Consider the following 27,061-nt stretch of genomic DNA (forward strand, 5'->3'; position numbering starts at 1 on the left):
TATGAAATAATATTTTTAATGAATTAAAAATCGTTACAAAAGAGACAGAACACTTTTGTTATCTTCATCAATTAGTTCACAGTTTGTTTGAACGTACACAATAGCATCTGCTTCATGCATCTCACAAAAGGATCGACACAGCCCTTTGAATTCCGATAGCAGTCGGTGGGTTGGATCGCATTTGACCTCGAGTCAAACCAACGAACCCACGGATTATAAATGCCATCTCTCGAGCGGTGCGTGGCTACGGGGTGTAGAGACACCGCGCCCTGTTGACGACGCGCGGCGCCATCTGCCGGCCGCGCCTCACCGCTCGCCTCATCCATTTTGGTTGCTTCTCTTCGGCGTGGACGGTAATCAGTGGCAGGCTGCTTCGGACAACAAAGAGGAAAACATGGAGAATTAGTTTATGTTGCCATGGTTACACAAGACTCTCCATTAACCCTTGTGTGTGCTAAAGGATTTCCTTACACGTTAGCACAAAAGGGTACACATGTAAATAAAAACTGGAATATACGAGGGATGGTTCCAGGAATAAATCTCCCGGTCTATCACAATTTTTCATTTGAGCCTTTTTTAAACGACCATTACAATCTCAATATTGATCATGGTTAAAAAGAGAAACAAGCAAATACTCCTCGGCAACTATATTGTAGTTGCTGATGGCGCCATTTACTGTCGCCGTTATAAGCGTAATGATTATGGTTTTATGTTATTATGTGATATTAATTTAAAAATAATTACTCGTTAGGTCCCCAGGAAAATTTTACATGAAAGTATTGCAATTAACTCATTTTTTTCAACACTGCCGATTGAAATTCACTCATTGTCAGTATGAAGCCGCATGTAAACAGCTCAGAATGCATTAATTCTGCTTTTTGTACAATCAAGAAATCAAGAAAAAAAATTGATTGGTATTAAATTTTCCACATTTATGTAAATATACTATAGGCGATTGTCGATTGATTAATTTTTAAAGTGTTTTTTATAGTAAAAATCATAAATAAAGGGAAATAATAGCGGTGACACAAGTTTAACAAAGAAGCAAAAACGCTTGGGTACAGAGATATGACTGAGACGGTCAGTTTTTAAAACAGCTACGAAAATTTTATTTGCGTTAAATAAGTGCTTCAAATTTTTTTGTGTTGTAATAATACTTGAACGGCACTATTGAGCTTTTATTTCCCACTTTTCCAATTGCAGCTCGTATTTCAGTGAAGATATAATCTTGAATCTCAGCGTACAAGAAGGCATTACAAACACCCAGTTGATATGTTATCATCCCAACGAGACTTTCCGCAGGTAGAACAATGGTCAGTGTAGCTAGTTTGGCAACCGGAACCTCTGATTAGTCTAGTTTTAAAGCCTTCTTTAGCTGAAAGCCTCTTCCACGTCAGGTGTGCTTCATATTATACATAGTCATCTTCAGTTTTTTTCAATCGAAAGGCCCATTTACAGTCAATCACATCTGCATCACCTGGCCTATTTACTTCGGTGTATGTATTGCTTTTTCTTTAATGATTTCAATTCCTCATCAATTGCTGCAGGGGCGGTCTGGGATGATTGGGGGCCCTCGGCTAGGGCTCATGATGGGACCCTCCTTACCAGGGGATTCGAGGGTCCTCCCCCGGAAAATTTTAGGAAATTACATGCCCGGAAATGGATTTAGATACTATTCAGGCTATTAAAAACTAGATAAAAGTTAATGAAAAAATAGCAATTTCTTAAAATAAAATTATGAAAAGTGAGAATTTCAGTTTATAAAATTTATGTATGTATGATGGATCTATAATCTATTTAGTGAATTTGCGCCTTGAAACTGCACTGAAATCAAAAATCCTCTCTACAACTTTTCTAATAACCCATTCAAAAAAGCTTTCTCCTCTGACGACTGTACTTTAGTTATTTTTTAAATAATATTTTTACACTGAGTATGTTGTAAATAAAGCAATTAATGAAAACATATAATTGTATAATTGAAAAAAAATCGCTTAAAATAATCTGAATATTCTTTTTATTACACCTTTCATATATGCTTCACGATAGACGCGAGCGTTGTGTGGGGCCCCCTAAGCTCGGGGCCCTCGGCGATTGCCGACCAGCCGACCTGGCCAGACCGCCCCTGAATCGCTGTGTTTCACTCTTTTATTGTGATTACTTATTTATAAATAGTATCTTCCCTTTCACACAACATAATTTCAAAACTTGTTTCGTGACCGTCCTACCGCTTTTGTTTATTGATTTTCCTTTTATTATTTTTTTATCAGCATCATTTCCCATATTTTTTGTTGACTGTAGTTGTAGCTGTATTTTTATTCTGCATTGGCTTCCTCTTCTGCCCCCTCTCCCTGCATCCCTCGTTTCCATCTTCAGCAGAAGATTACACTGAATGTTTGTCTTCACTCTCGTTAGAAATAACTTTTGGAGATTTCCGTTATTTTTCGTGAGAAATTGGATTGTTTTCCGGAGGGATTGCACATTGACCATAAAAATTTGATACTGTGCTTTCTTCTTCCACTGGAATTAGCATATCAGATTTTTCTCATATTACTTGACTTTAAATTTTTAAGTTTTTATAATTTTCTCTCTGTTTTTCTTTAAAACTTCATTCCTTTGTTAAACTACTTTTCTGGAGTAACAAATGTAACTACTTTGGTGGGAGATCTATTTTGTTTGGGAAACTGCAGTATTGGCTGCCTCTCATCTGTGCCCCTCTTTCAGTTATATCAGCGTCCTTCTGCATTGGTGTTTCTACAACTATTGCGTTGTGTTGTTCTGCCGCTCCAGAGCGCTTGGCCGCTGACCTAAGGGTCCTGGGTTTAAATACCGTGTGAAGTCTTTGGTTACCATCAAATAAAATCTTCTAAGTGCTAGGTGGACTCGGGAAGTACTGGAATTCTGAAATTTACACGCTTAGTGGCTTAGTCTGGGATGAACTCTGCCCTCACCTATTCAAACTAACTTTTGGGATGAATCAATGAGTTAGCGGTGAATAAGTTACGCTCGCTGTGTCACTATTCTTAAGATATATAATAAGAATGAACTTCGACTTTTGCAATAAAGTCGTTATCATTGTTCGCAATCGCAATTTCCTTATTGCATCTTTCTTTCACGTAGGAGTTTATCCAATCCTTGGGTAAAGTCATACGTGCTGAAGGACCCGAGTTAGCATACCAGTCATTGTTAGCCTCAGTGGAGCTAACAACAAAGTGCAGATAGTCCAATTATATTTGCTGGCGTTCTCGTTGAAATTCTCCTTCGATGTATGAATATGCTTCTCTTCCTCCATATCCCATTGATGCTGCATTTGTTTCCTTTATTAGTTTAGTGTTTTACTCTGGCATTTGGAACGAACGGCTTCATTACGATATTGACACTTGAAAAGTCCATGTTCATCTGACTACTATTTTCATTATTAATGCTGAGTGATTTGCTATGCCTAGGGAGGAAAAGTTTTTCTCGATTAAGTGTAAAGGTTAATGTGGTAAAAATATATTCGCTCGATTACTCGCGTGCCCTCCCAGATCCGCTTGCCGTAACACTGGCATTAGAAGACTCAGAATCTAATGGTATTAGGGCGTACGTGAGTGGTGGGCCCATTAGAAGGCTTTGAGCGGATATGAGTGGCGGGCATATTAGAATACCAGGAGTCGAATGGCATTGGAGCGTACCTGAGTGACGGGCGCATTAGAAGACTTGGACGCGATGGTTCTCGCGGTCGCAGACAAGGATGTTCCCGTTGGCCATGACTGCGACTCCTTCGAGGCCCTTGAACTCCCCGTCCCCAGAGCCCCAACAGCCGAAGGCCCTCAGGAAGGCCCCATCCGGGTGGAAGATCTGGATGCGGTTGTTGCCAGAGTCCCCGACGAAGATGTAGCCCTGGTCGTCCACGGCAACGCCTCTGTTCTCAACAGGCAGGAAGAGAGAGGAATAATTAGTCACCGCCGCTGTGTCGGAAGGCATCACATGACTGATGAATCTGAGTGGACTGGTGAAGTTGTGACGTCACAAATCGCTATTGCCATCTCTTTTTTCAAACGAACCGTTTTGGCATATCATAAAAGTGAGTCAGTTTTCTTGTATAGCATGAGAAATCCTTAGTATATTAGTTGGCGGAATTAGTTTTCTTAGGCGTATGAATGAATTAATGCTATACAATTTTTGGATTATCGGGAAATATTGAACTAAAATTCACTAAAACTAACTTAGAAATTAATAATCAATTTATGAGCATTGTACAGGGCGGCCATTTATTCTACGAGTGATTGGTTTGTAGATAATTCGCCTTTTCAGTGTTTCTGCCGTAGATATGTAATCTAGAACTTTGGATTCGAGTGGATTGGCTGATATGAGGTTGTTACTTATTGTAAGTAACTTAATGTGAAAGTATAAATTTACTTCATAAATATAACTGAAATTTTCATGCTAAGCATAACGATTTTGGAGCTGGTTGATTTTTGTTACGTCAGAAGTGAAATAAGGGGCTTGCCGCGCCATGTGCGAGGCCTAACGATCAAAAACTAAGTCTATCGAAAGCCCATGCTGCACTACGCCTATGTTTAAGGCGAAAAAGGACAAAACTAAATTAATTCCATTAATGTACTCTTGATTTGTATCTTTGAATAGAATCATTGTATTTGAGCAACTTTCGGTGTCGCCTCATTTCCATCGTACTTACTCTAAAATATAGTAAGAATTAGCGAAGGAATGCTTCATGTAATTTCAAAAGGCTGTGGATGTTCCATATTTATTCCCAAAGGCATGATGACGATATATGCAGCCCACATTTTCATTGCCCAAGTTCATTTCAGCGAATGCAAGTAATAATTAGAGCATGGAAAAAATACGATTTGTGAGTTTACAGTTTACAAGTACAAAATAAAAAATAGGTGAATACCCAGTAGATATTGTAACTTTACTCATAGAATAAATAAAGAAAATAACAACAATTTTCTGTGGCAATGAGACGGTTGAAAGGCACCTTAGACAAGAGGAATAAAAATGAAACATCGTGCATGGAAGAAAATAGTAAAACTCGGATTTGTTTGGAGGAAAGATAGTCATCAAAAGGCCTTGGCGGCGCCAGACATCACCGGACCATTCAGCTCAACAAGATTCTGGCTTGACTTTGTGCGACTTGTCCTCTTCGTGCGGTTGTTACCTGTATAAAATTACCATTTTAAATATTCCATTGACTAGTCATTAATTCGCGACTCTGGATTACAAGGACGAATTGAGGTGGTGAAGCTATGCGATGAAATCCAGCAGCCTCACCATGTGACTTTCGGATTCAATTTCCCGATCGTATTTCGGGAATTATGTCAACAAATCACGTCAGAGCGGGAAGGGAATCTTCCGCTCTCGGAATTCAATCAGGCTTAATGCGCCTCAAATATTACTGGACTTATATTTAAGCGAAAACAGCGTGATGATCGTCTTTTATGCCTGTCACTCATCTAATTTTGAATGCAGATGGTGAAAAATATAAAAAAAGTTTCCCCATCACTTCAGTATTTTTTACTTAGATGATGTGCATAGGTGTACTTTGCATGAGCGGCGATGGAGGGTGAATATTCTGTAATTTGGAACGATTTATATAAGAAATGGGCTCAAAGCGGATGAACATATGTGTTCGTTATGTATTTAAATATTCTAAAGGTTTCCTTATCCGTCCATTATAATCAGCAATGTTGTCTTCATTAGAGCCACATTAGTCAATTTTTTTAAGAATGATGAAGATTTAAAGAATTGCTATAATGTTTCACTCCGCTAATGAACTCATAAACAATGGAATGCTGAAACCCTCACCCCACGTGAAGCCAAAACATTGCGATCCTGGCCATCTTGAGAAAGATCTAGATGATTTATCTCCTTTAAAATAGAAGGGGAATCATATAACTTTAAAATTTAATTTCTCAGCTCGGATCCTAAATACAATTTTTGCAGCTCTAAAAGCACTGTCCTCACATTCCAATATTGCACATTTTACGTATAGGAATACACGTGAGCCAGTCATGTTTGCAGGCACGAGCAGCCTGGCTTCGGCTGCTCCCGTGCGTGGTGCATAGCGACCAGCGCGAGCGTACCCTTATTTTTTAAATTTTGAGGTAAGTGCTCCCCACTAGCATACGGATTGTAGCGGTGCAGCAGACGATAATCTCAACGATTCCTCTTCCATCGGCGGCCTTACGAAGTACACCAATACACACAACATAATCAGCTAATCGATTCAAAAATTATTATTTTTGGCTCATTGCATTAAAAATTAAATATGTCAAAGGCATGTAGCAGGTTTAGTTCTCTGTGTCCGCTGAAACATCAGACGCAATATTTGAGCTAAAGCCCGATGAAAATCCGGCTGCGAAGGTTGCCAATACAACGTTTCCGTGTGCCTTGTGACATAAATTGTTAAATAATTCGCGACATTCGATTCTATTGTTGAAGTTATGTGGTAATTCCATTGTTCTCAAATGAATAACTGTGTATTGGACCATTAATGCTGTGATTTTTATTACAAAAAAGGGCATCGGGAAAGTGTCTTGAGTAAATTATGTTGCTTTGAACATTGGTGTCCTTGAATTCTTCGAAAGATTGTGCACTGTAGACATTTATGCATAAATGTGACTACCGGGAATAATTAGGTAACATCCAATGACATTCCTAAGGGTGAGAAGCAATAAAACGAAATTCAAAGCGGAATTTGTAAATTAAGAGTGGGTTCGGGAATGAGATGGTAGCACGGTTTGGGAGGAAGAACTTTAAGATGGCTTCACGATATTGGCAGGTTCCTTTTAGAGATGCAGGTGAAAATGTAGCGGTGAGTTAGTGCATGATAAAACCTTCATGCTAAACCAGGATCAACTCACTAATCTATGGTCGTTGCACACAAGCGTGTATGAGGGCAAAAAGCATTGGTCCTTTGGATCGTTTAGTCAGCGTGTCAACATCCTATCTATAATCCTTGACTCATATTTCTCATTTCACAATGCAAAGTTTTGAATGCCTTTTTGGCTATAGTCTCCACGTTTTATCGCCAACTTAAAGTGCCGGGACAGGTGAACATCTTAATGATTGCGGCTATTAAATTTGGGAATTAGATCACCCGAAAACGTGTACAACCTTCCCTCGGTGTCGATTTTATCACTTAAATTATTGTAGGTGCACTTTTTTGCATTGATATCATTCCATTAGATGGCAATATTTCCTAGCAGTATTTGGGCACCCCGCGATAACATTCGCTACCACAACTTATTGCATGTTTTTCTCTTTTTTCCTTGTCATTATTTTTTGTTAATATTGAGAGCGAGCGAAAAAAGAGATTGCGCTTCCAATTTCGCAAAAATATCTGCTCGAAAGTGGTCTTTGCATTAATATTAAGACGTCAATTCTTCATCGAGAAAATAATGGAGAAAAATTGTATATCGTGGTAACGTTTGAAATTGTTCTTGCCCAATCAATTAATTTTTATCAAATGTTCATGCCCTTTTAAAGAATTTTTCACCGCCACTGAATGTTACCATTTTTTAGTAATAAGTTTAAGTTGTGGTTGACCCAACATATCTCCGCACAACTGTATTCTGATCTTGTTTGCGATGTACCATTATTTTATTCCTGTTTTATTTTAACTTATTGGTGCCTGGTCAGCTTGGTTTGAGTCATATGCAGATCCTTCACCATCCTTTCTCCCTGCCGCGGAAGTTTCTTTCCCCCAATCCAATTAGACATGTGTATAGGCATCTACCAGTGTATTGCTGGTATTAAAAACCATGAAAATGTCGGTTATTCATCGAAACCTTTGTTGATATGTTTCAATAAAAGTGTGCATCATTACTAGGCAATATTTTTTTTACCGTGATAATTGAAAAGTTCACAAATAAGGTGCTGAGTGCTACTTTGCTCATAGACAAAGACGTCTGGGCTGTAATATATGAAAACCACATCATTTATCGACAGTGAATGTCGACAATGTATTTAATATTAATAACACTGTCAAATAATTTTTTGCGGGAGAGTTTGCAAGTTGTCTAGACTCAGATAAATGTGAAAGACTATTCCAGTAGTTCACTTCTGTGTTCTAATGTTAGTACGTAAATATTGCAGTAAAATTCAGTTGTTTATCAATGACACGATCATTTAACAATAACACCTGCTAGAATTAGTAATTATATTAGAAATGTGGCATTCGTTTCGTCGATGAAAAGTAGAATTTTCTTAAAAAAAAAAAGACGCATTTTCCGGTCGAAATCCGTACGCGTTCAATGCCTTGTATGCTGCCACGTGGCTTCCGATCAGGGGTGCCGACTTACAAAAAATATTGGGGGGGCCCAAACCGGTGATCTTGCCCCGGGAAATTTTATTAGTAGTGAGTTTTAAGTTTTTTAAGCATTTTAGGGGAGTCATATGATCACAATTAGCACCCTGATAACTTGAATCTCGATATCAGGACACTCAAGGGAAAATAGACAAGCCTGACACATTTTTCCCTCACACCCATAACGAATTTTTGAGGGGGCTCGGGCCCCCTCAGGCCCCATGGAGTCGGCGCCACTGCTTCCGATCATTGCCGAGGTGAAAATAAGGCGGAAAAGGTTTAACATAGCGGGTGTGGGAAAGTTCAGAAGCGTACCGGCGAGGGGAGGGTGAAAACACAGTTAGTGGTCGACTGGAAATTCCTTCGTCGTAATTTTCGCGATCAAAATACCCCGGCTTCACGCAATAGCACCAACTTCCAGAGGTCGACATTTCGCAAGTTTGAATGCAGGGGTTGGCAGCAAAGGGGAAACAACATTTGGCAGCGTGGGTCTGAGGTCAGAGGCGGGGGTCACACGGCCTTCCTTACCTCTGCTTGGTCCAAGTGACTCATCATCATCGACAAGGCCTCAGTCCTCGTTCTTGGTCGTCTGCTGTAAGAACAGAGCACGGCCACTTCAAGCGGACGCAAAACACGGTCTCTCATCGCCAACTGGGTTAAGTACCTGTTCAACTTGATTTGATCGCTTTCGTTGCCGAGATATCGGCCTAAACCTAACTCAGTTTCTGGCAGAAGCCTAAGGCGCGTGACGGCGGCTAACGACAGCGCTTTCCCTTCGACGGATATCTCCGTCTTCAGCGACCGCTACCCTCTAACACGGCGAACTGCCACAGTGGATATAAGTTGAGGTACAATAGCGGATCTTTTGGAAGTGCTCCATCATGCACTGCTGTTTTCTTCTGTTTTATGTTTCGATACACCTAGTCATTTTTGAGTCGTGGACTCCAAAATTCGCCCTATCATTTTCGAGCCTGAAGGCCTGTTTACACGATACATTACGAGTTAATGCCCGATTCCATGAACGATTTTGGTGGACTTGAACGAATGCATGAATCAAATCAGAACAGTCTTTCTTTTCGGTTCCTTCATTCGCGCAAGGTGGGCGGCTACACGTTGCATTTTGGTGTTTATTCTCGCGTTCATGCATCTAGACATTAACTTTTACAAGCTAATATACCGTGTAACAGGCCTTAAGAGCCGTATTCCGTAACATTTCTCAAGACTTTAACCTGAATCAAACTTGTCTCGGTTTCCACGTTGATATTTTACAAATACTCTCTCGAGACCCAAGGCTCGCTCAGACTGCACTTACTTCACGGGCACCCGAGTAACCCAGCCGTCAGGGAGGAATCCGGATCATGCGAAATCGGATCATGTCGTGCCAACCGGAATACTTCCAATGCATAATTTCTACAGCACCATTTAGCCCTATGCCTGACTCCTTTTATCGACAAAAGAAGCTAGAAGTATTGTTGCGACGCTCTTTTCCTGCCTAGTGTTGCCCTTGGCGGCGTTCTTGTGCGTAACCTACGAACACACAGGCCATTTGGAAATAGTATCCGCGAGGCCTTCATGTTGCTGGTAAAAGCGGTTGAAGAGCGATTTACATGCCGCGTTCTGCGATAATTTCTCTTGCGATACTGACGTGAATGGTTTCTACGATAGAAAATCATTTCGTTAGTAATTGATTAAGTACCATGAACAGTTTTTATTCACATAGTTATTTCTAAAATATGGAAATTGCTATCTGAATCCGAAATATTTTGTATTACAGTTATTCGTTGATGAAACAGTATCGTGAATTCACTAAAATCACGTCTTTTTATTCCATTTCATGCTCTTGGTGAGTGAGTTCGTGCAAATTGTTATTATGCTATACATTATGTTCTCTAAGAAAGTTTTAATCTCTCTAAAGAATGATACTGATTGAGGCAGAATATTGATTGTGAATGATATGAATGATGATGAAATGCTCACTTGGCTTCGAGGAAACGACAGCTACGAACTATATGATGAATTTATGCTTGTGATTGATGATTGTTAAGATATTGCTGCGAATAAGTACGTTATCATGCATCTGAAAAGAAATCAATTCCAATGCACCACTAGGATTTCATATGGTGTTCCGAAGTATTAGATGGTGGACTCCTGATATTTTTTATTGGGTTACGTTCTACTAATGCAATGCTTGTTACCTCAGTAGAAAAATACATTCACTGTTTATTAAAATCTTGTTAGACTTTAACTTTTGCACCCCTCTGCAAATTAAATCATAGAGCAACTATCTAAATATTTTACTATTGTTGCAAAAGAAAGTTGTTTATACAGAGGATAGCTACTTTTAGGAAAAAATGCTGCATTTTAATGCTAAAATGGCAAAATATATAGTACATGGAAAGCCATATTACGATAAAGTGATTCATAGTTTAAATTTAAAATGTGAAAGTTAATTGAATTGGTTTCGATGGTGTGTACTACAAGTCTGGAGGGAAATGATTTGAATAAGTTTTTCGATGAATACCCGCGAAGTATAATATAGTCTTAAATGTTCCTCATTATTCGTCAGAAAATGTAGGTGGTGTTTGTTATTTTGCTATCCCAGGTTTCCGGAGATGTATAATTTGATGCAATTTTGAAAATACGTATGCCAATGCACTGACCTTAATCGAAAATGAGATTTTTTCTCTCATTTGTTTTTAAGTTCAAAAGAAATTGGAAACCTGTCAAAAACTTGCTGTAACCAAAATATAAACAATATTTAGAACAGTCCGCTGTCCAACGAAGCCTTCAGTATACTAAATATCTTATATGTGTATGTTCAACTAACGGTTGACCCTTAGAACCTCATATTTTGATCACAATGTTTGTGGGCGTGTTTATATTCATCTATATGTAAACACTAAAGTAGCAGTTCCTGAAAATATATAATATTTCGGTACTTATAGGGCCTTAAAATTTTCACAAAAAATTACATAAATTACGTATCTCCTTAATATTTTCCCATCCCATTTTCGTAGATTATTACTTGGATATTGCAAATGAACTTTTTTCAAATATTCCAAACTAGAATTGCCCCAAAATATTATTGATGATATGGAAATATCTAACCTACAATGCAAAAGTAAAATAAGTGGAAAATTGTTCTTTGTTTTTAACATATTCAATCATTGTGTACGCGAAAAATGCGCAACCTGATTGGCCACAACAATGCGTCTGAAACTCTTCATTGTCGGACATTTGACTCGTAGGAGCGCGTCCGAGCCATGTCCTCGTTTGATGTTTTGTGTGTAGATAAGTACGCGGGTATTCGCAAAAAAACCGATTACAATTATTCTATCTTTTCCCTCCACTTAAACCAAGATAGCAATTGAATTATTAAATGAGCTACTAATGAGCTTAGTTGATAAGACAGAAAATACAAATTATAAATACAGTTGGAAGGATAAATATCTCAGAAACAGATTTTTCAATTGACTTCGGAACGTGGAAAAGAAAATGTTGAAACTCGCTAAGATCTGGGCTAAAGGCCACTAAATTCTAAGAGACACTATTAGCCTAGCTAACGGTATGTAAACACTTATTTGCCTCCCCGTTTAAGATGGCCTAAGGTAATCGAAACATCGGTTTCAGCGATATCTTTCCTTACATCTGGTATTTTCATTTGGATTCTCTGTCTTCAGACATTCCAGATGGCAATGATTATGTGTTTGGTTCGTGTCATGAGGATAACTCACCTGGGGAACTTGAACTGTCCTTCCTCGGACCCTTCGCTGCCGAACGTCGTCAGCACGCGTCCGTTGACGTCGAAGATCTGCACGCGGTGGTTGTTCGAGTCGGACACGATCACGCGATTCGTGCTGCTCACGGCCACGTAGTGCGGGTGCTCCAGTTGACCCGGGCGGTTGCCCATACTGCCGAACTTGCCCACGAACGTTCCGTCCGACTGGAACACTTGAACGCGGTGGTTCTCTTTGTCGCACACGTAGATGAAGCCGAGCGCGTCCGTGGTCACGCCCCACGGGTAATTGAAGCGTCCGTCCGCGGCGCCCTGCGACCCGAAGGCCCTCAGGAACCGACCCGACGGGTCCAGCACCTGGATGCGGTGGTTGTAGCGATCCGCGATGATGAACTGGCCGATCCTGTTGACGGCCACTCCGGCCAGGCAGTCGAATTCGCCCTCCGCGCTGCCGTAGCCGCCAAACTCCTTGACGAAGATGCCATTGGCATCGAAAACTTGAACTCGGTGGTTGCTCGAATCTGCGACCACGATCGAGTTGTCGGGCCCCACGGCGATGCCGCGAGGCCACGTAAAACATCCGGGCTCGCTCCCCCGGCTTCCGATCTTAAACAGCTGCCTTCGCTTCTGCAAGTACTGGTTCCTAGGGATATTTCCGAAACCGGCTGCTGTAGGGGAAGTGGGGGAGGTAGGCGTGTTTTTTTGGTCGTCATCTGAGCTTTCGATGCTGGAGTTGCGGAGTGGCAGGCCGAGGGAGAGGCGCCTCGCCGCCGAGGAAGCCGCCGTTCCCGAAGACGCGCCCAGCGACGCGTCCTTGTCCTTGGCTCGGCTGCCATACTTATTCTTGAGGTACCGCGCCCACGAGCTGAGCGCGGCGCCGTCCTTCTCACCGCCGCCCGACGATGTCGCCGCGCCGCTGACGCTGCGCTCCGGCGAATTCTCGCGCGACTTGAGTGCGTGCGTGGAGCGGCTGCGCGACAGATCCGAGCCACCGCCGCTGCCCGCCCCGCTGCCGTAGCGGGACAGGTAAGAGGACGGGGTGACGGCCGACGTAGAGGATGCCGTGGTCCTGCCGTCGTCCTCGTCCTCGTCTGCGCCGAAGTTATGCGAGCTCTTGCTGCGGGCGAGGCGGGATCTGCGATCCTTGATTGCGGCGAGGCGCGACCGTCCGCTCGGGTACTTGTCCTCATATCGCCCGCCTTCGTCCTCCTCTGGGGAGAGTGCCGCGGAGCTCTTGCTCTTGTTGAGGAATCGACTGGTGTAGCCGCTGGAGCCGTAGCGAGAGGCCGGCGTCTCCTCTTCCCGCGTTCTGCCTGATAAGTACTTGCTGGTCGTGCTACTGTCATCCCTATTGCCATACCTGCTGGCATAAGGGCTGCTACTAGTAGTGCTGTTGGTCCCTGTCTTGGGCTTCCCGTAGGCACTGCTGCTGCTTGTTGTGGTGGCTGCATTTGGGGATTCCCTGGCGTTTGCACTCCTGGCCAGCAAAGGGCCAATGTCGCTCTTCTCCATGGCAGCAGTCTCCTCCTCCTTCGCCTTGGTCGTCTTTGATTCTTCCTCAGACTCCTCGTCTGAGTCGCTCTCCTCCGACTCCGAACTGCTCTCCGACTCTTCCTTGGTCGTCGCAGGGGTTGGCGTCGGCTCAACGGTCGCCGCTGGCGTCGACGCCCTCGGTAGGAACCTGCTCTGGAATCGACCCCCGGTCTCCTTCTTCTCGGGCCCTCTGGTCCTGGTCTCGGCCGCCCTGCTCGCTGACCCGCTGCCCACGCTGCCCTTTCGTTTGCTGGCCTCGTCCGTGGCTGGCGTTGATGACTTTGCCGCGGTGGACGACGCCGATGACTCGGATGCGCTGCTGTCGGAGCTTCCGGCGCGTGGCGGCTGCGTCCGCGTTGCGTCGGCTGCGGGAGTGGGTGCAGCATGGTCAGATGATGCGGAGGATCGCCTGGATGTAGCAGATGTGGTTTTAGGGCCTTCCGGTTTGCGGTTCTGCATCGACGGGACAGTCTCCTCGTCCGACTCCTCGCTGCTGGAAGCCACCTGCAACACGATTGCTTGAGGGAAAAGCTGGCTACTCGCTTGGGAAGCATTCATTACAGGTACATGATAAAAAAAGGCAACTCTTGCGATAGCTTTCTTTCTTTGCAACTACTAGACATTAGACATGAGGGATAGGCAAGCGTGCAAGGGATGAATATCACTGTTTAATATCAGTCACCCTCGGGACTGGCGCCCTCCCGAGGGGTGGGGACTTCGGAACACACCTCGCTCGCTGGGGATCTCCGCCCTGGCGCCGCTGCCGGGGGTGGCGTCTCTACTGGCGCCGGCTCCTCTGGCACCGACCGCCTCACTCCGGGTGCCGCCTTAGGCGCCTCTCCAGGTGCCGCCTTGTTCTGCTTCTTGATTCTCGAGATCTCGTCCTCCTCGCTCATCTGTCGCTGCGCCTTTTTGGCCTGCCCGAACGGAGTTGGCGCTGGTGCTTTCGGCTGTGGCGGTGGCTCCCTTCCTTTCCTCTTCTCCTTCAGTTCGCTCTCCTGCAGTCGCTTCATGACGCGCGGCGAGTCGCTCAGTCGAGTGATGCCGCTCAGCGGTCCCTTGGTTGCGTCCTCCGTGTCGAACACCCGCTCCCGTTCCCTCTCGCGCCGTTCCGCTTCCGAGAACCGCACCGCACGCCCGCTCCCCGCGTGCTCTCCGTCCGAGTCGTTGTTATCCTGGTGGCGGGCGAACCGCGACCGGAACCGCGACCGACGCCCTCCACCGCCGCCCTCATCGCCGTACTCCATGTCGCCGTAGTCTCCTCCACATCCTCCACCGCTACCGCCGCCTCCTCCGCTCCGCCCGTAACGTGGAGTTTCGTAGCGGTCCCTGTTGGCACCGTAGCGTTCTCCAAACTTGCGGCCCGCGAGCGGTGACAGCCTGCGGCCCGACGGCTTTTCGTCCTCCTCATCCTTCCAGCGCTCTTCCTGACGGAAAGCCAAGCGGTGGTCGCTCTTGCTGCGCATGAGGCCGGGTCCGGATGGCGCCGGCGCCTGTAGCAGGCCCGAAGGCGCCGTGCCTCCCTGCGTGGTGCCGCTCACTCCCGAGAAGGGTGTGGGCATGTGGATGGAAAGCTCGCCATAGGAACCGACTTGCAGGACGAGCTGGTTCGGGTCCATGGCCATGACGAAGCGAACTCGGCGGGCATAATCGCCAGGCTCGTAGTCGAAGTTGCGGATGAACTCAACGGTGCGCAGGAAGATCTCTTTGGCGTCGACCAGCTCCGCGTCGTCCCAGTCCACTCCGTCGTCTCCCATGTGCTTGTCGGCAAGGTCGCAATTGCTCTGGATGTTGGCGACTTCGAGCTCAAGGTGGTCGCGCAGTGTTGCCAGATTGCGCTGCTCGGTCGTCAAGTAGCGTTCAAGTTCGGCGCGCAGAAAATCGGTGCGATCCTGGATGACGCCATGTGGAGAAAGCAAATGACAAGAAATTAGAAATTATACTCCTTGATGTTAGTTCGTTGTCTAGAAATATCTTTTTCATGTCATTTTGAAATTAAATGCTAAGGAAGGGTTCTCCACGAGACTTCTACTTTTCACAGAGGAGAATCCATGATGTTAGGCATTAATTTGTGAGCATTACAATTCAACAAAGCTTATTTTCGTGAATTCCAATATTACATAGATATAATATGGCAACAAAAAAATGCATTCACGGAATCTGTTTAGGCTGCCGCTTTTTCAGCAATAAAGAGAAATCACTTGTACCGCCAGTAATACCAGACATATACCAGTTATTTATTTCTGTAACGAGCAACTTCACCATCGGCTATTTTAACTGTATTCTGAGTACCAAAATTCCAAAATACCATTCATTTAAATAAAATTAAAATTAAATCAAAATTATAATCTAGTTTGCCAACATAACCTTCTCCATTGGATGATTTATATTTTTCATCTATTGTTAAATTGATTTTTTTGCTCAATTTTTATGCTGAATGTAAATTTTCTTTTCAGTTAAAAAAAATCTTCATTAATATTTTAACAATCATAAGCTCGGTAACTGGGAAAACGAAGAAAAAAAATCAATACATGATGATGTTGCCATGCGGCGAAATCGGTTTTACAGTTCCTATACTAAGGTCCGTGGAAGGTTGATTGTTGTAAAAACGTAAAAATTCGATTAAAATCAAGGGAGGATTCAACCGTCGAAACTTCCCGATTAAAATTTCAATGATCATGATGAAATCATCAACTGAAGCTATAGGATGTCTTACGTGGACCATAAATCACTATTATTCATTCAACATTCTGTATTCAATGTTTTCACATTAACACAACTTAATTCACATGAGTGATATTTTAGTCGTAGTAATTAACGGAAATGATCGAAAACTAAATTATTGACATTAAAAAAATGAGATGTGGTTGGAGTGACATCAGATCCCGAATCTGCATAAAAATGTTATCTAAGAATTCTTAATGTTCAGAATAGCTGCCACGAAAAATTTGCAAGTCAGTGTTGTTGTCATAGGCGGATCCAGGGGGGGCACGGGGGCACGTGCCCCCCCCCAGACCCTTTAAAATATGCTACATTTTTAATACGGTCCCATTATCATTTCGTTCGTTTTGCATAACAAGGTATCCTTGTGCCCCCCCCTGAACAAAATTCTGGATACGGCCTTGCTTGTGCCCCTCCCAGAAAGAAATCCTGGATCCGCCCCTGGTTGTTGTAATTACCAAAAAGCCTAGATGCTTATTTTGAAAAAGTGTATACATTAGGAAATTATTTCACAATCTCAAAGTTCTCCAGTAAAATGAAAACATCTTTTGTCATCCTCGTGCTGATCTCACAGTAGTGATCATAGTGATTTGAAAGTTTATAATTCTATTTATTTCAGAAATAATATTGATTGCATCTTTATTCCATATTATTCATCGTCGCTAATTATGGATTAAGTACCTCATCACAAATTCCAAAGCAATAGTGAAGTAACTGTTTATGGTATTTAGAGTTTATTAGTCATTAATTAATTAATAGGCTACTGTTTAAATATAAGTCATGTCCTTAGATGTTTATTTATTTATACTTTTTAGCACAAACTTTCATTTGCTGACAAATATATCGTTTATTGCTCTGACTTTTAAGACAAAAATCATAGCAACACAAACATTTACAACAACATTTATTTTTTTCTCCGTGTTTGGAATTTTTTATGAAAGTAGTTTTTCCCTGCATTTATTCAAATAAAGAGAATAATTATTATATATTCTTTGATTGTAGCCGTGTTGATGGAAAATATTACGTTCGGGTACGTTGCATAAGCATGCCTTGGAAGAATTGTTTTCATTATATTGACCGATACTCGAAATACTGAAAGAATTTTTAGGTAAGTTAAGAGGTCGAATAAAAAAAGACTCTATTGAGAAAATCTGAGGATGTCTCACCTTAACGGCTTTGGTGAGTCTTCGGTGCACTTCATCAACCTCTTCGGCCACGGCGGCGCAGTTCCCCTGCAGTCCGATGGCGTTGCGATCGACCGCCGCGAGTGCGTCCTGCAGCCGGTGCAGCGCCCTACGTATCTGGTTGTTGATTCGCGATATCTCCCGCCTCAGTATCTCCATGTGGGCCTCCTTGCACTCTCCGCAGATCTTCTTCTCGCAGTGCACGCAGAGGGAACAGTATGACTTCTCGGAGCAGACGTTGCACCTCTCCATCACCTGTCCACTCGTCGGATCCGGCAGTTCGCCCGTGATCTCGATGTGCAGCTCGAGGAAGCGCTGCAGGGTCACGTTGGTCGGGTAGCCCTGCACGCCCTGGTACGGGATTCGATGCTCCGCGCGGCATTCTGGACACTTGACCTGAGGTGCGAGAGGAATAACGGAATTTTATTCATGCTGAAATTAGAGGTGTGTCATAATGGCATGCCAAAAAGAACTTATAATTCCACATAAATTAAGTACTGCACAACCTAGGTTTGGCACGTATACGTACTCATCTGGCTCGTATTCATCTGGGCCTTTATTTCGACGTGCCACCTAAAACCTAGGTCGAACATTTTTTTACGTGGAAATAAAACGTTTTATGGCATTACATTATCTCAAGTCGATTTCACGAAGTCACGCCCGAAACAACGACTCATAGAGATGTACAGAGGAGCTGTATTAAAGGAGCTTTATTTGATTTTATAGTGAAAATTGATACAATGACACACGTCAAACTGTTCAATGAGTAGATGCCGTTGCCTCATATTCCTCTGATAAAAAAACACGGATCTCATAACTTTTTTCTCCATCTTAATCAACGATAGAAGGTCATTTTTAAAGCAGCCCTTTGATGGTTCGTGAGCATTAGTTCGAGTTGGAGCAGGTCTCTCTCTTACCTGTCTGCGAACGTAGTCGACAAGGCCATCCATGCAGGGTTCCATGCAGAAAGAGTGTTGGCATGGCAACAGCTTGGGGTTGCGGTATCTGTCGAGGCAGATGGCGCATGTGAGTAGTTGCTCAAATTGCTCCATGGCGCTGGCTGCTAATGAACCAAACTGCTCTTCTTACTTCTACCTTCCGTAGGTACAAAGTAGCCGCTCTCAGCAGCGCAGTGGAAGGGGTGTATTAGGAAAGGGTGAGGGTTAGGGGGAGGGGGAGGGGATGACGAGCGAAGGGTAGAAACTGCAAAAAATGGAAATGTATCCAATTAGTGTGTATTCACGACTACAGGTGTGACCACAGCAACAATGAACAATATACAATGAAATGCCCCATCTAAGAAATTGCGCACTTGGCCATCTTGAGGGTATTTTCAAAATGGCCAGTAATCTAGTTAACAGGATGACGAGTTCACTTGGCAGCGATCTCAAACGGCACTTAATTATGTCCAGCGGAGCTGAAATGCAGCGGTCATCGGCGAGTTAAAATGAAAGAGCTTATCCATTAGGACTCATGGTACCGCAGTCATTGGCGAGGTGATGACCACTGGATATCTCTCCCACTGGAGATAATTAGTAAATTGTCATTGGTGATCGTTTTTCTACGTCAGCAATCAACCTCGACGCCACGGTAGCTTAATTATTGGTACTTTTGAAAACGCCCACAGAAGGATCTCGAGAATCGCACGCAATTAAATACATCTTAAATCACGAAGACATTTTTTTCTCAGCTCATATAATTTGGATGAGATTACAGCTAGGAATCTGAGTCACTTTGATCTCATATCGCACCTCAAAAATGGATTTTCTTTAAAGTCGCATTTTGGGCATTATTAAATTTAAAATGCATGGGAGAGTTGACCTGGCTTGCTTCAATTGCTCCCGTGTGTGGTAAATATAGTGATGAAAAAATCGATGTATATATTTAAATTGAAAATTTAGTTTTTGATATTCAAAGGTCGAGGAAATCGAGATTGAGGTATGATTTTCGAGTTAAGATCCAATGTCGATTTTTCAACTTCGATCTTGACCATTTCGTTTGATCTCAGCGGCGTCACGTGAAGCGTCATTCGCCCCATGTGAAAGCCATTTCTCCAAGGCCGGTAAAGTTGGATAGACACCCCCTCGGTCATCAAGAAAGGATCTCGATCAATTGATCTTTCTTAAACATTTTTGTGAATCCGAATGGTTGCAAGCAGTGATTCCAAAACTTTAATATGCGTGCATTTTTACCTACAATAGTTTAAGCATGGTTTGTGAATAGATTTATTCTACGACTAAAATGTTTATTTGAAGTGGTTTTTGAAGGAGTAGTAAATATATTTTTGTACAAGCTGTTTTTGAAAAGAACCATCAATTTCTTTTCGATTAGTAGATGATTTGGTTCAATTTTAGATTTTTTTGAAAAGGCGAGATTTTAATTTCGATTAAAAATCGATTCCTCGATCGAAAACTTAATAACTCAATTCAGTGGAGAAACCGCCGCTACAAAATAGTGGAGTTTTTAAGAGAGGCATGACTGCGCAGTGATTAAGAGAACACTATTTCTTGAGATGCGTGAAGGAATAGCTGCTCGTGGAGGACTCTTTGTGGAAGGTGGAAGTGACGTCAGAGGCCCCGTCCCACTTAATCTTCCGCTCTGGAAACTATTTTCGCTCGTAGCTCTCCTCTTCGTCTTCTTATTCTCGCCGAGATATCGCCGATATTGCCAACCCGTGCGTGGGAGAAGGTGGTGAAACGAGGTGAAGGAAACTGACGATCTTCAAATTTTCCGTGAAATTTTTAAATATTCAGACTCCATGTGCACATGCATGAATCCTTAGCGTGCCCAGATCTCAGAATGCCACATGATACTTATTTTCACGAATATTACAATAGAGTATTCTTCACACATGTTCTGCCACCGTCCACTCCTTCAAGTGGATTTGCGATAGTCACCATTCGCGTCGCTGTCGGCACGGGAAAATAAGTGAATATTAGGGCTGTAAATTGAAATTTATATAGCTGAAGATACAATCCATTGCATTCATAAGTTTTTATTGTTATTCCCTTGGAGTGTATTTACTCCATTGCAATTATTATAAATAAAATTATCCCTATGCATTTATTGCCGATTTGTGGATATTTTTGGAAAATTTCCTGGAACCTTGTTATTTCAAGTGGCCGATTACATGGTGTTAATTTGGGAGATCCGGGTTCGAATCCCAGTCAAGGCAACTTATTTTTTCCAGAGTGGAATTCTCAAACGGAAAATGTTTTATCGCCGAGAAAATACTAAGGTAAATTTATTATGTAATAGATGCATAGGTATTTTGACAGTTTAGTCTTTCAATACCGGAAATGTTTGGATGAATATCTTGATGATGAAAATTTCACCGATTCATTTGCGTTTTGATGGCGCGCATTAGCGTAAGATAGAGTGTAGGCAACCTTTAAATAAAGAATGGACATAGTCAGAAGGTAGATTAAAGCAGAAATAAAGCTTCCATTAATAAAAATATTTTTTCCTCGCCTTCAAAATAGCGCCCGTTACTTCTTTTGAAAGTTTTGAGGAAGAAGCCAGTTTCTATGGGTGGGTATATGTTGTGTCCCTAGGGAGCTGTTGCGATGGAGTGGACGACCATTTTGGACCCATTGTCGGTTCTAAAATAGTTGCTCTGGGGTCTTTATAATGATATGGCAGAGGGTTATCTCTGGGGCGATCAATGGAAATATGGAAGACCTTTGAGATGGGAGGGATGATTTGAGGGCCTTTTGAACGCTAGAAGGGCTTTGAAAAATATACGTGGAAGAGCTTTTTCTTAAAACGTACGCTGGAGCGCGCATAAAGGAGGTTTGAGGGGGCCCTACTTCCCCCTGAAATGAGGAAAAGTTGCAATATTTAACATGTCAACCGCCCAACGCCGCTTAATGCTACTAGTGCCACCTATCTATCTGATACTATTACCGTGTGCCTTTTAATTTTGTAATTTCAAAATCGGGATGTGCTTGTGAAAAATTAAATCACTCAACCTCACATTAAACTTATTTTATCGTTTATGTCGGACCCAGAACATTGGTGCGCTTTTAACATAATGTCCTCTGAAAGATGTCACTTTGTAAGATATCTGTTCTGAATCGCACAAAATACTCCTACCGCGAAAATATATTCTGAACCCACGCTTTCGTTAAGAGTGGTAACTGAAATAGCTTGGTTAGTTTCTTCCTAAATGTTTATTAAAGTTGTACTGACTATGAACCATTTTTTTCCTTCAATATGGTGATCAATAGATGAAAATACGGTTGGTAATCCACATGAAATCAGCGTGTAACTTTTCAAATGAATACTTTTTAATCACGATAGGGACATGAAACGTGAGAATGTTGGTATATCGAGGGAAAAGCAGGAGCTGAAGATGGAAAAACTTAAGTGAGTCTAGTGCTAACGATTCTTGATCTTACAAAAGTCATAATACATTGGCGGGCATGCTATCGTGTACAGAGGGGTTGATCTACAATAAATTAAAAATCTCATCATGGCAACATAACGAATGACCCATTAAAACCGTAGACCTATAGAAGGGCGCGGTGCAAATCACTCATGATGCATATGAAGACTTCCCATAAAACCATATATTATTATTCATTCATTGATCTGCATTGATGATATACGCTTTTATACGAGCACTTGAAGTATTGGTGCGAAACGGCTATATGGGAATACTTTTTAAAGTTTTCTCGTTGCTTAGAGCCAAAAAACAAATGAATTCCAATAGAGGGATACTCGTTTACAGTTAATATTGAAGAACTTAGTGCAAGACCGAGATAATGACCAATTTTTGCAAGTATGATATTTCCACTATCACACGAGGCCCCTTTCTCCCTTTACCAGCAGTCGTTATTGTTAATTTTTACAATAAGTTCCAATAGGGTGGTTTCCTATTATTTTTTTATTGCCTAAATCGAAAGATTATTACTCCTGGAGTACGTATTTCACGCTTTTAGATTTTTAAATGACGATATCTATTTTTCGCGATCAAATGAAAAGTGAAAAATTTCAAGCGCGCGAAAACGCGACGCGTAAGTAGGAATGAAGGGAAAAAGTCCGTACGACGCATTTCTGGTTCCCCCTCCCGCCTGGTAGGTGACCTTGATCGAGGCTCTGAGCGCTGATAGGACGCAGGATGCTAACGGGTAGCTGAGTACCTTCCTGTCTGGTAGCGCATGGCTTAAAAAAGGTTTATTAATACCTTATCAAGCGAAGAAAACTTTCCGACCTTAGCCAGTTTTAATAGGTGATTATTAAGACATGTTTCCCTGAGCTCTGTGACTCATGCATGCATTGGTAGCCTCTGACGATGCATAACTCCTATCCTCTCGTGTAGAAACTAGGTCCCTGTGACGTCACGTGGAGTGGAATCGCATGGGCGCCAATCTGGCCTTTTTCAAATGAGGATAAAATTTGACCCTTGCCATTCGTCTAAACCGGTATTTCAAAAACCAAATAATTTGTGTATTATGAATACACTAATGGTGGGTAACGAATCGCCATCAATGCCTTTTGTTTTCTTTGATGAAGGAAACTACCCTATTAAGTTCAGAAGACAGTGTTGAAATTTTCGTTCTACTCTCAAAGTACAAATTTCACGAGAGAGTGAGGCATAATTAGGTATTTATAATTACATTGATATGATTTTCAAGGCGGAAAAAACGTTTCAGCCTTGATTTTGTGGAACATTGCTATATCCATGATAAGAACACAAATGGTAATTTCCACACTTTTGAATTAAACACTCAACGACCGGCCATGGTTTCGACACTTGGTGTCACTTTCAAGGTATGAAAATTCCTGAAACGATTTTATACGTCCATCAATATGATATATTTCAAATTCGTAAATTTCCGATACTAAACTGTACTCGACTGTGTGGAGAATGATTTGAGGGAGAAGGGTTTGACTGAAAGGGATGCCTCTAGATACAGTGACTTGGACTTAAGAAGAGCGACCCCTGACCCTTTCGGGTCATATATGTTCCCAAAATTTTGAAATTCTCTGAAAATTAAATGAGACGGTGCATGATTGTAAGAATCGGTTCTATCGAAGAATAGGCCATCGGCTTCTAGTTTTAAATTATTCTATTGTTATCCTTTATATGTCGTTGCTTCCACAGTGATAAGGACTTTGACTTGAAATGCTGTTTACGATGTGGAAATTTGATTGTTTATAATAAGTCAATGAAAAGGTCAATTATATATAATGTATTACATATAAATGGTTTTGGAATGTACGCATAAATATTAGCTCAAAAGCGTATTTTGTAATGCAATCTAATGACTGAAAACCTTATGGACCTTAAAGGAATATTGGTAAATGTAGCAGAGAAAGAGAAAGAAGATTAGAATTCGCTCAAAGAGGCAACACAAACTGCGTTTCTACGGCACGAACTGTGGCCTCCTCCATTAAATCGTACCCAGGGCACCAATGGCGTAACTATGGGTAGGGGTGAGGGGATATACCCCCACCCCTAAAGCCTCTGAGAAACAAAAAAGTTATTTAAAACTATTGTCTAGTTATGACCGTTAATAGCTGCAACTGCTTAAAGTTAAATTTTTAATGCCGAAATGATGTAAAATGCATATCCAGGCATGTCTCTTTTAAAAAAATTTCCGAAAAAGTTGGGGGTGGGAGGTCGCCACCCCAGCCCATTCCATTCCCCCCAAAGCATGTTCCTTGTTACGCCACTGCGGGACACGATTCATTTTACGCTTATTCGGTGATACTTGAGAGACCAAAGGGACTGCATAGAGGAGTCTCAATTCCATCCCATAGAAGGCTCATTTCTGTTACCTCTTCTGTCGCATTTTTGTTTTCAAAAATGTCCGCGGCGCGGTGATGAGTGCAATGCGATCCACTTTTTTTTTTTCGATATTTTCGTAGTTTCGAGGAATAGCATTGAAAAGTTATGAATTTGATAGATCACATCATCCTGTTTATAAATTTCTGTCAACACCTCTAATTTAATCTAATTTCCCCGTGAAAGTCGGATCAGTGTGCCCATCAGCGACGCGAGTGGCGACTTTTGTAAACCAATTTAAATGCGCGGTGGGTGTCAACACATTTAGAGGCAGACTTGAGGATCCTCTCTTGTGATATTCGTGTGACAGACTATCGTTTGACAATCGACAGTCGAAGGATCGAATTTCCTCGTCTCTCAGTGCCTCCAATTCCCCTTTTCTCCCTCCCTCCACACTCCACCCTTCCCCTTCCCTGTCGTCTCTAGAAATACCGCCGGGCGCCCGCATTTCCCGCCAGATGTCTCCCTCGGCGGCCGGTCGCCTCCAAATCCGGAGTCCTTGGCCCCGATTCAATCCTACAGTCTCGCCGCTCGCGTTGCCGCCTCAACATTTGAAGAGAGGTGCCTCTTCGCCTACCTGCCCGCAGCTTGCGAGATGTAGATGCCGAATTTCGATTGTCATATGTTCGAAATTAATAGGCCTGCTTTGTCGTTGAATGCTTACTGTGAAAATGTTCTTATATGAGGGGGTGAGAAGCCAAGGGGTACAAGTGATCATTTTCTCTACAGAGTTAGGTAAAGTTAATTGTTAGAAGAAGTACACAAAAACTTGGTTGCCATGGGATACGAGTGAGTCTCTGTCCTGTGCTAATATCTAGTTGAAAATCAAATGCACTATCAAATATTTAATTGATCTCGTTTGTTTTCTACACCTAATTTCTGTACCTAACTCTGTTTAGAAAAAAGAAATCACTTGTACCCCTTTGCTTCTCACCCGCTCATATAACATTATTTAGGAGGTAAGTAATTGATAGGATCGGGTTGGTGTGGTGGCTAGAGTGCTGGCTTCCCACCCAGTCGGTCCGGGTTGAAATCCAGGCGGTGGCAGTGAATTTTCAGAGACTGCCCCCGATCCCTGCTTGAATGTTGTGTGGAAAACATTTCAAGCCTCACACTCCGTCGTCGGATGGGATGTCAAACCGTGGCGCCTTTCGTTAAGTGTAGGTTAATGACTCCGAGATTCTGTCTACCCTTCCCTCACGGCGCGAATGACCGAAACTGTCTGTCGCCTCCTCCAAATACCATATCATACCTGTTAACAGTATCGTACCGTAAATTTTCTGTGTAAACTATCATAGTCATAAAGTTATCGCTACTAATGGCTAATGAAGCCTTCTATGTAGTTTTATCGCATATATAAGCCCATCGTTCAAAGTAGCATGTCGTTCATAATATATTGATTTTCTTCATGTCTGGTTATATTTTTCCCTTGAATACAATAATGCAATGATGTTTTAAATGAAAGAGAAGCGGCCCAGAATATAAGCCGTGCGAACATGTATATTTGTTTTTGTTTTTCGACCTTTGCTATAAGAATACTGAAGGAAGCAACAAAACCTTTTATCAATTTCTGGTAATTTGCTTAAAATTCCATCTTGAACAATACTAATGCTTTTCCTAGTGAATAAAAATTTTAAATGAAATTGTATTGGCACATTAAATAAGCCCCCGGCAAGATTTACAACTTGATTTTTTTATTGAACTATGCCATTAAAATATCTTTGGAAGTACATTTACGGCGCTACGCGTAGGCCGTCGAAATAAAAGTGGTGGTTGGGTAGTGTCCCAGCCTGTGTATCTCGGAGGCTGCGACTTCGTCTCTTTTGTAATAACCATGGGTGCATTAGCCCTCTCTTTCCAAGTTCAGTCCGCTTGGGTAAACTATGAAGCAGGTTTCACTCTTTTATATTTCAGTTTTGGGGGACTGCATTGGAGGAGGCCCTAATCGTATAAAATAGCACCTGCCGCTTCAAGTATGCTTTTGTAGTCCTACGGAGGGCAGGCTGCTTGTTAGTACACTCGCTGTAATTTTGGCTGCCTAAAAAAATCAAAAAGCATTTTATGCTGTTTGGCGTATCCAAGGGATGTGAATATACGGCGAGTGAGGCGATCGACATAAGTTTTAGATTATGTATCTCCTAAGCAAACATATTTGACATAAAACAATAAAAAGTTATGGTACATTTTCACACGATTTATTCAATACGACCAATTTCGTCGCAGAGGCGACATCATCAGACGTACAGAAATCGTTATATTAACAGTTATTTTGTTGTTGTTTATCCGGTTGCTAATACGCGTTGGTAGGGGAGGGTTGCGTTGGGGTTGGAGCGTTACTCAGCTTCAGGGGAATTTCCAAGAGGGGGGAATAGTTGTTAAAAATATTTTCATTCGCTAAAATTCCGTTCTTGATGTGCTTCCTAATCTCCAACTCCTCCAAGCAGTCCATACTTCTTCCCTTTTTCTCAAGGTGGAGAATTTCCGGAACAAAATCGCTCCTGTGGTCACTCTCCCATAAGTGTTTCGCGAAATGCGATTTGTTTATCTCCCCGTTTCTCAAATAACTTTTTATTGTTCAGAATGGATTTTCACAAGGTAAAGCCAGAAACAATCGAGTTTATATTTGACATAGTTCTGATTCAAATGATTACGAAAATATCAATATGCTATCCCGTGAATATAAAATATTCAATTCAACACAGGAAGTTGATGGAGCTCACAATGGAGTTTTCATTTGTGAGAGAATGCATGCTATGGGCGCAAATAAATATCCAAATAATTAG

At 42.2% G+C, this 27,061-nt stretch overlaps 1 protein-coding gene across 3 annotated transcripts in view; it reads right to left on the reverse strand.

Annotated features, from left to right (window-relative positions):
* The window catches only part of LOC124158852 (RING finger protein nhl-1), a 62,571-nt gene continuing 35,510 nt past the window's right edge, over positions 1-27,061 (reverse strand). For 2 of the 3 annotated variants that reach the window (XM_046534227.1, XM_046534228.1), the window contains 7 exons: positions 18,403-18,688; positions 17,468-17,881; positions 14,309-15,472; positions 12,046-14,084; positions 8,840-8,903; positions 3,672-3,901; positions 1-368 (listed from right to left, as the gene is read on the reverse strand). In XM_046534227.1, coding sequence (XP_046390183.1) covers positions 245-368; positions 3,672-3,901; positions 8,840-8,903; positions 12,046-14,084; positions 14,309-15,472; positions 17,468-17,881; positions 18,403-18,537 — 4,170 coding nt within the window. In that variant the 5' untranslated portion in view covers positions 18,538-18,688 and the 3' untranslated portion in view covers positions 1-244. The remainder of the gene's footprint in view (positions 369-3,671; positions 3,902-8,839; positions 8,904-12,045; positions 14,085-14,308; positions 15,473-17,467; positions 17,882-18,402; positions 18,689-27,061) is intronic. The other variant, XM_046534229.1, reaches the window with a different exon arrangement.

This window comes from Ischnura elegans, chromosome 5 (assembly GCF_921293095.1).
Source record: "Ischnura elegans chromosome 5, ioIscEleg1.1, whole genome shotgun sequence".
NCBI lineage: Eukaryota > Metazoa > Arthropoda > Insecta > Odonata > Coenagrionidae > Ischnura > Ischnura elegans.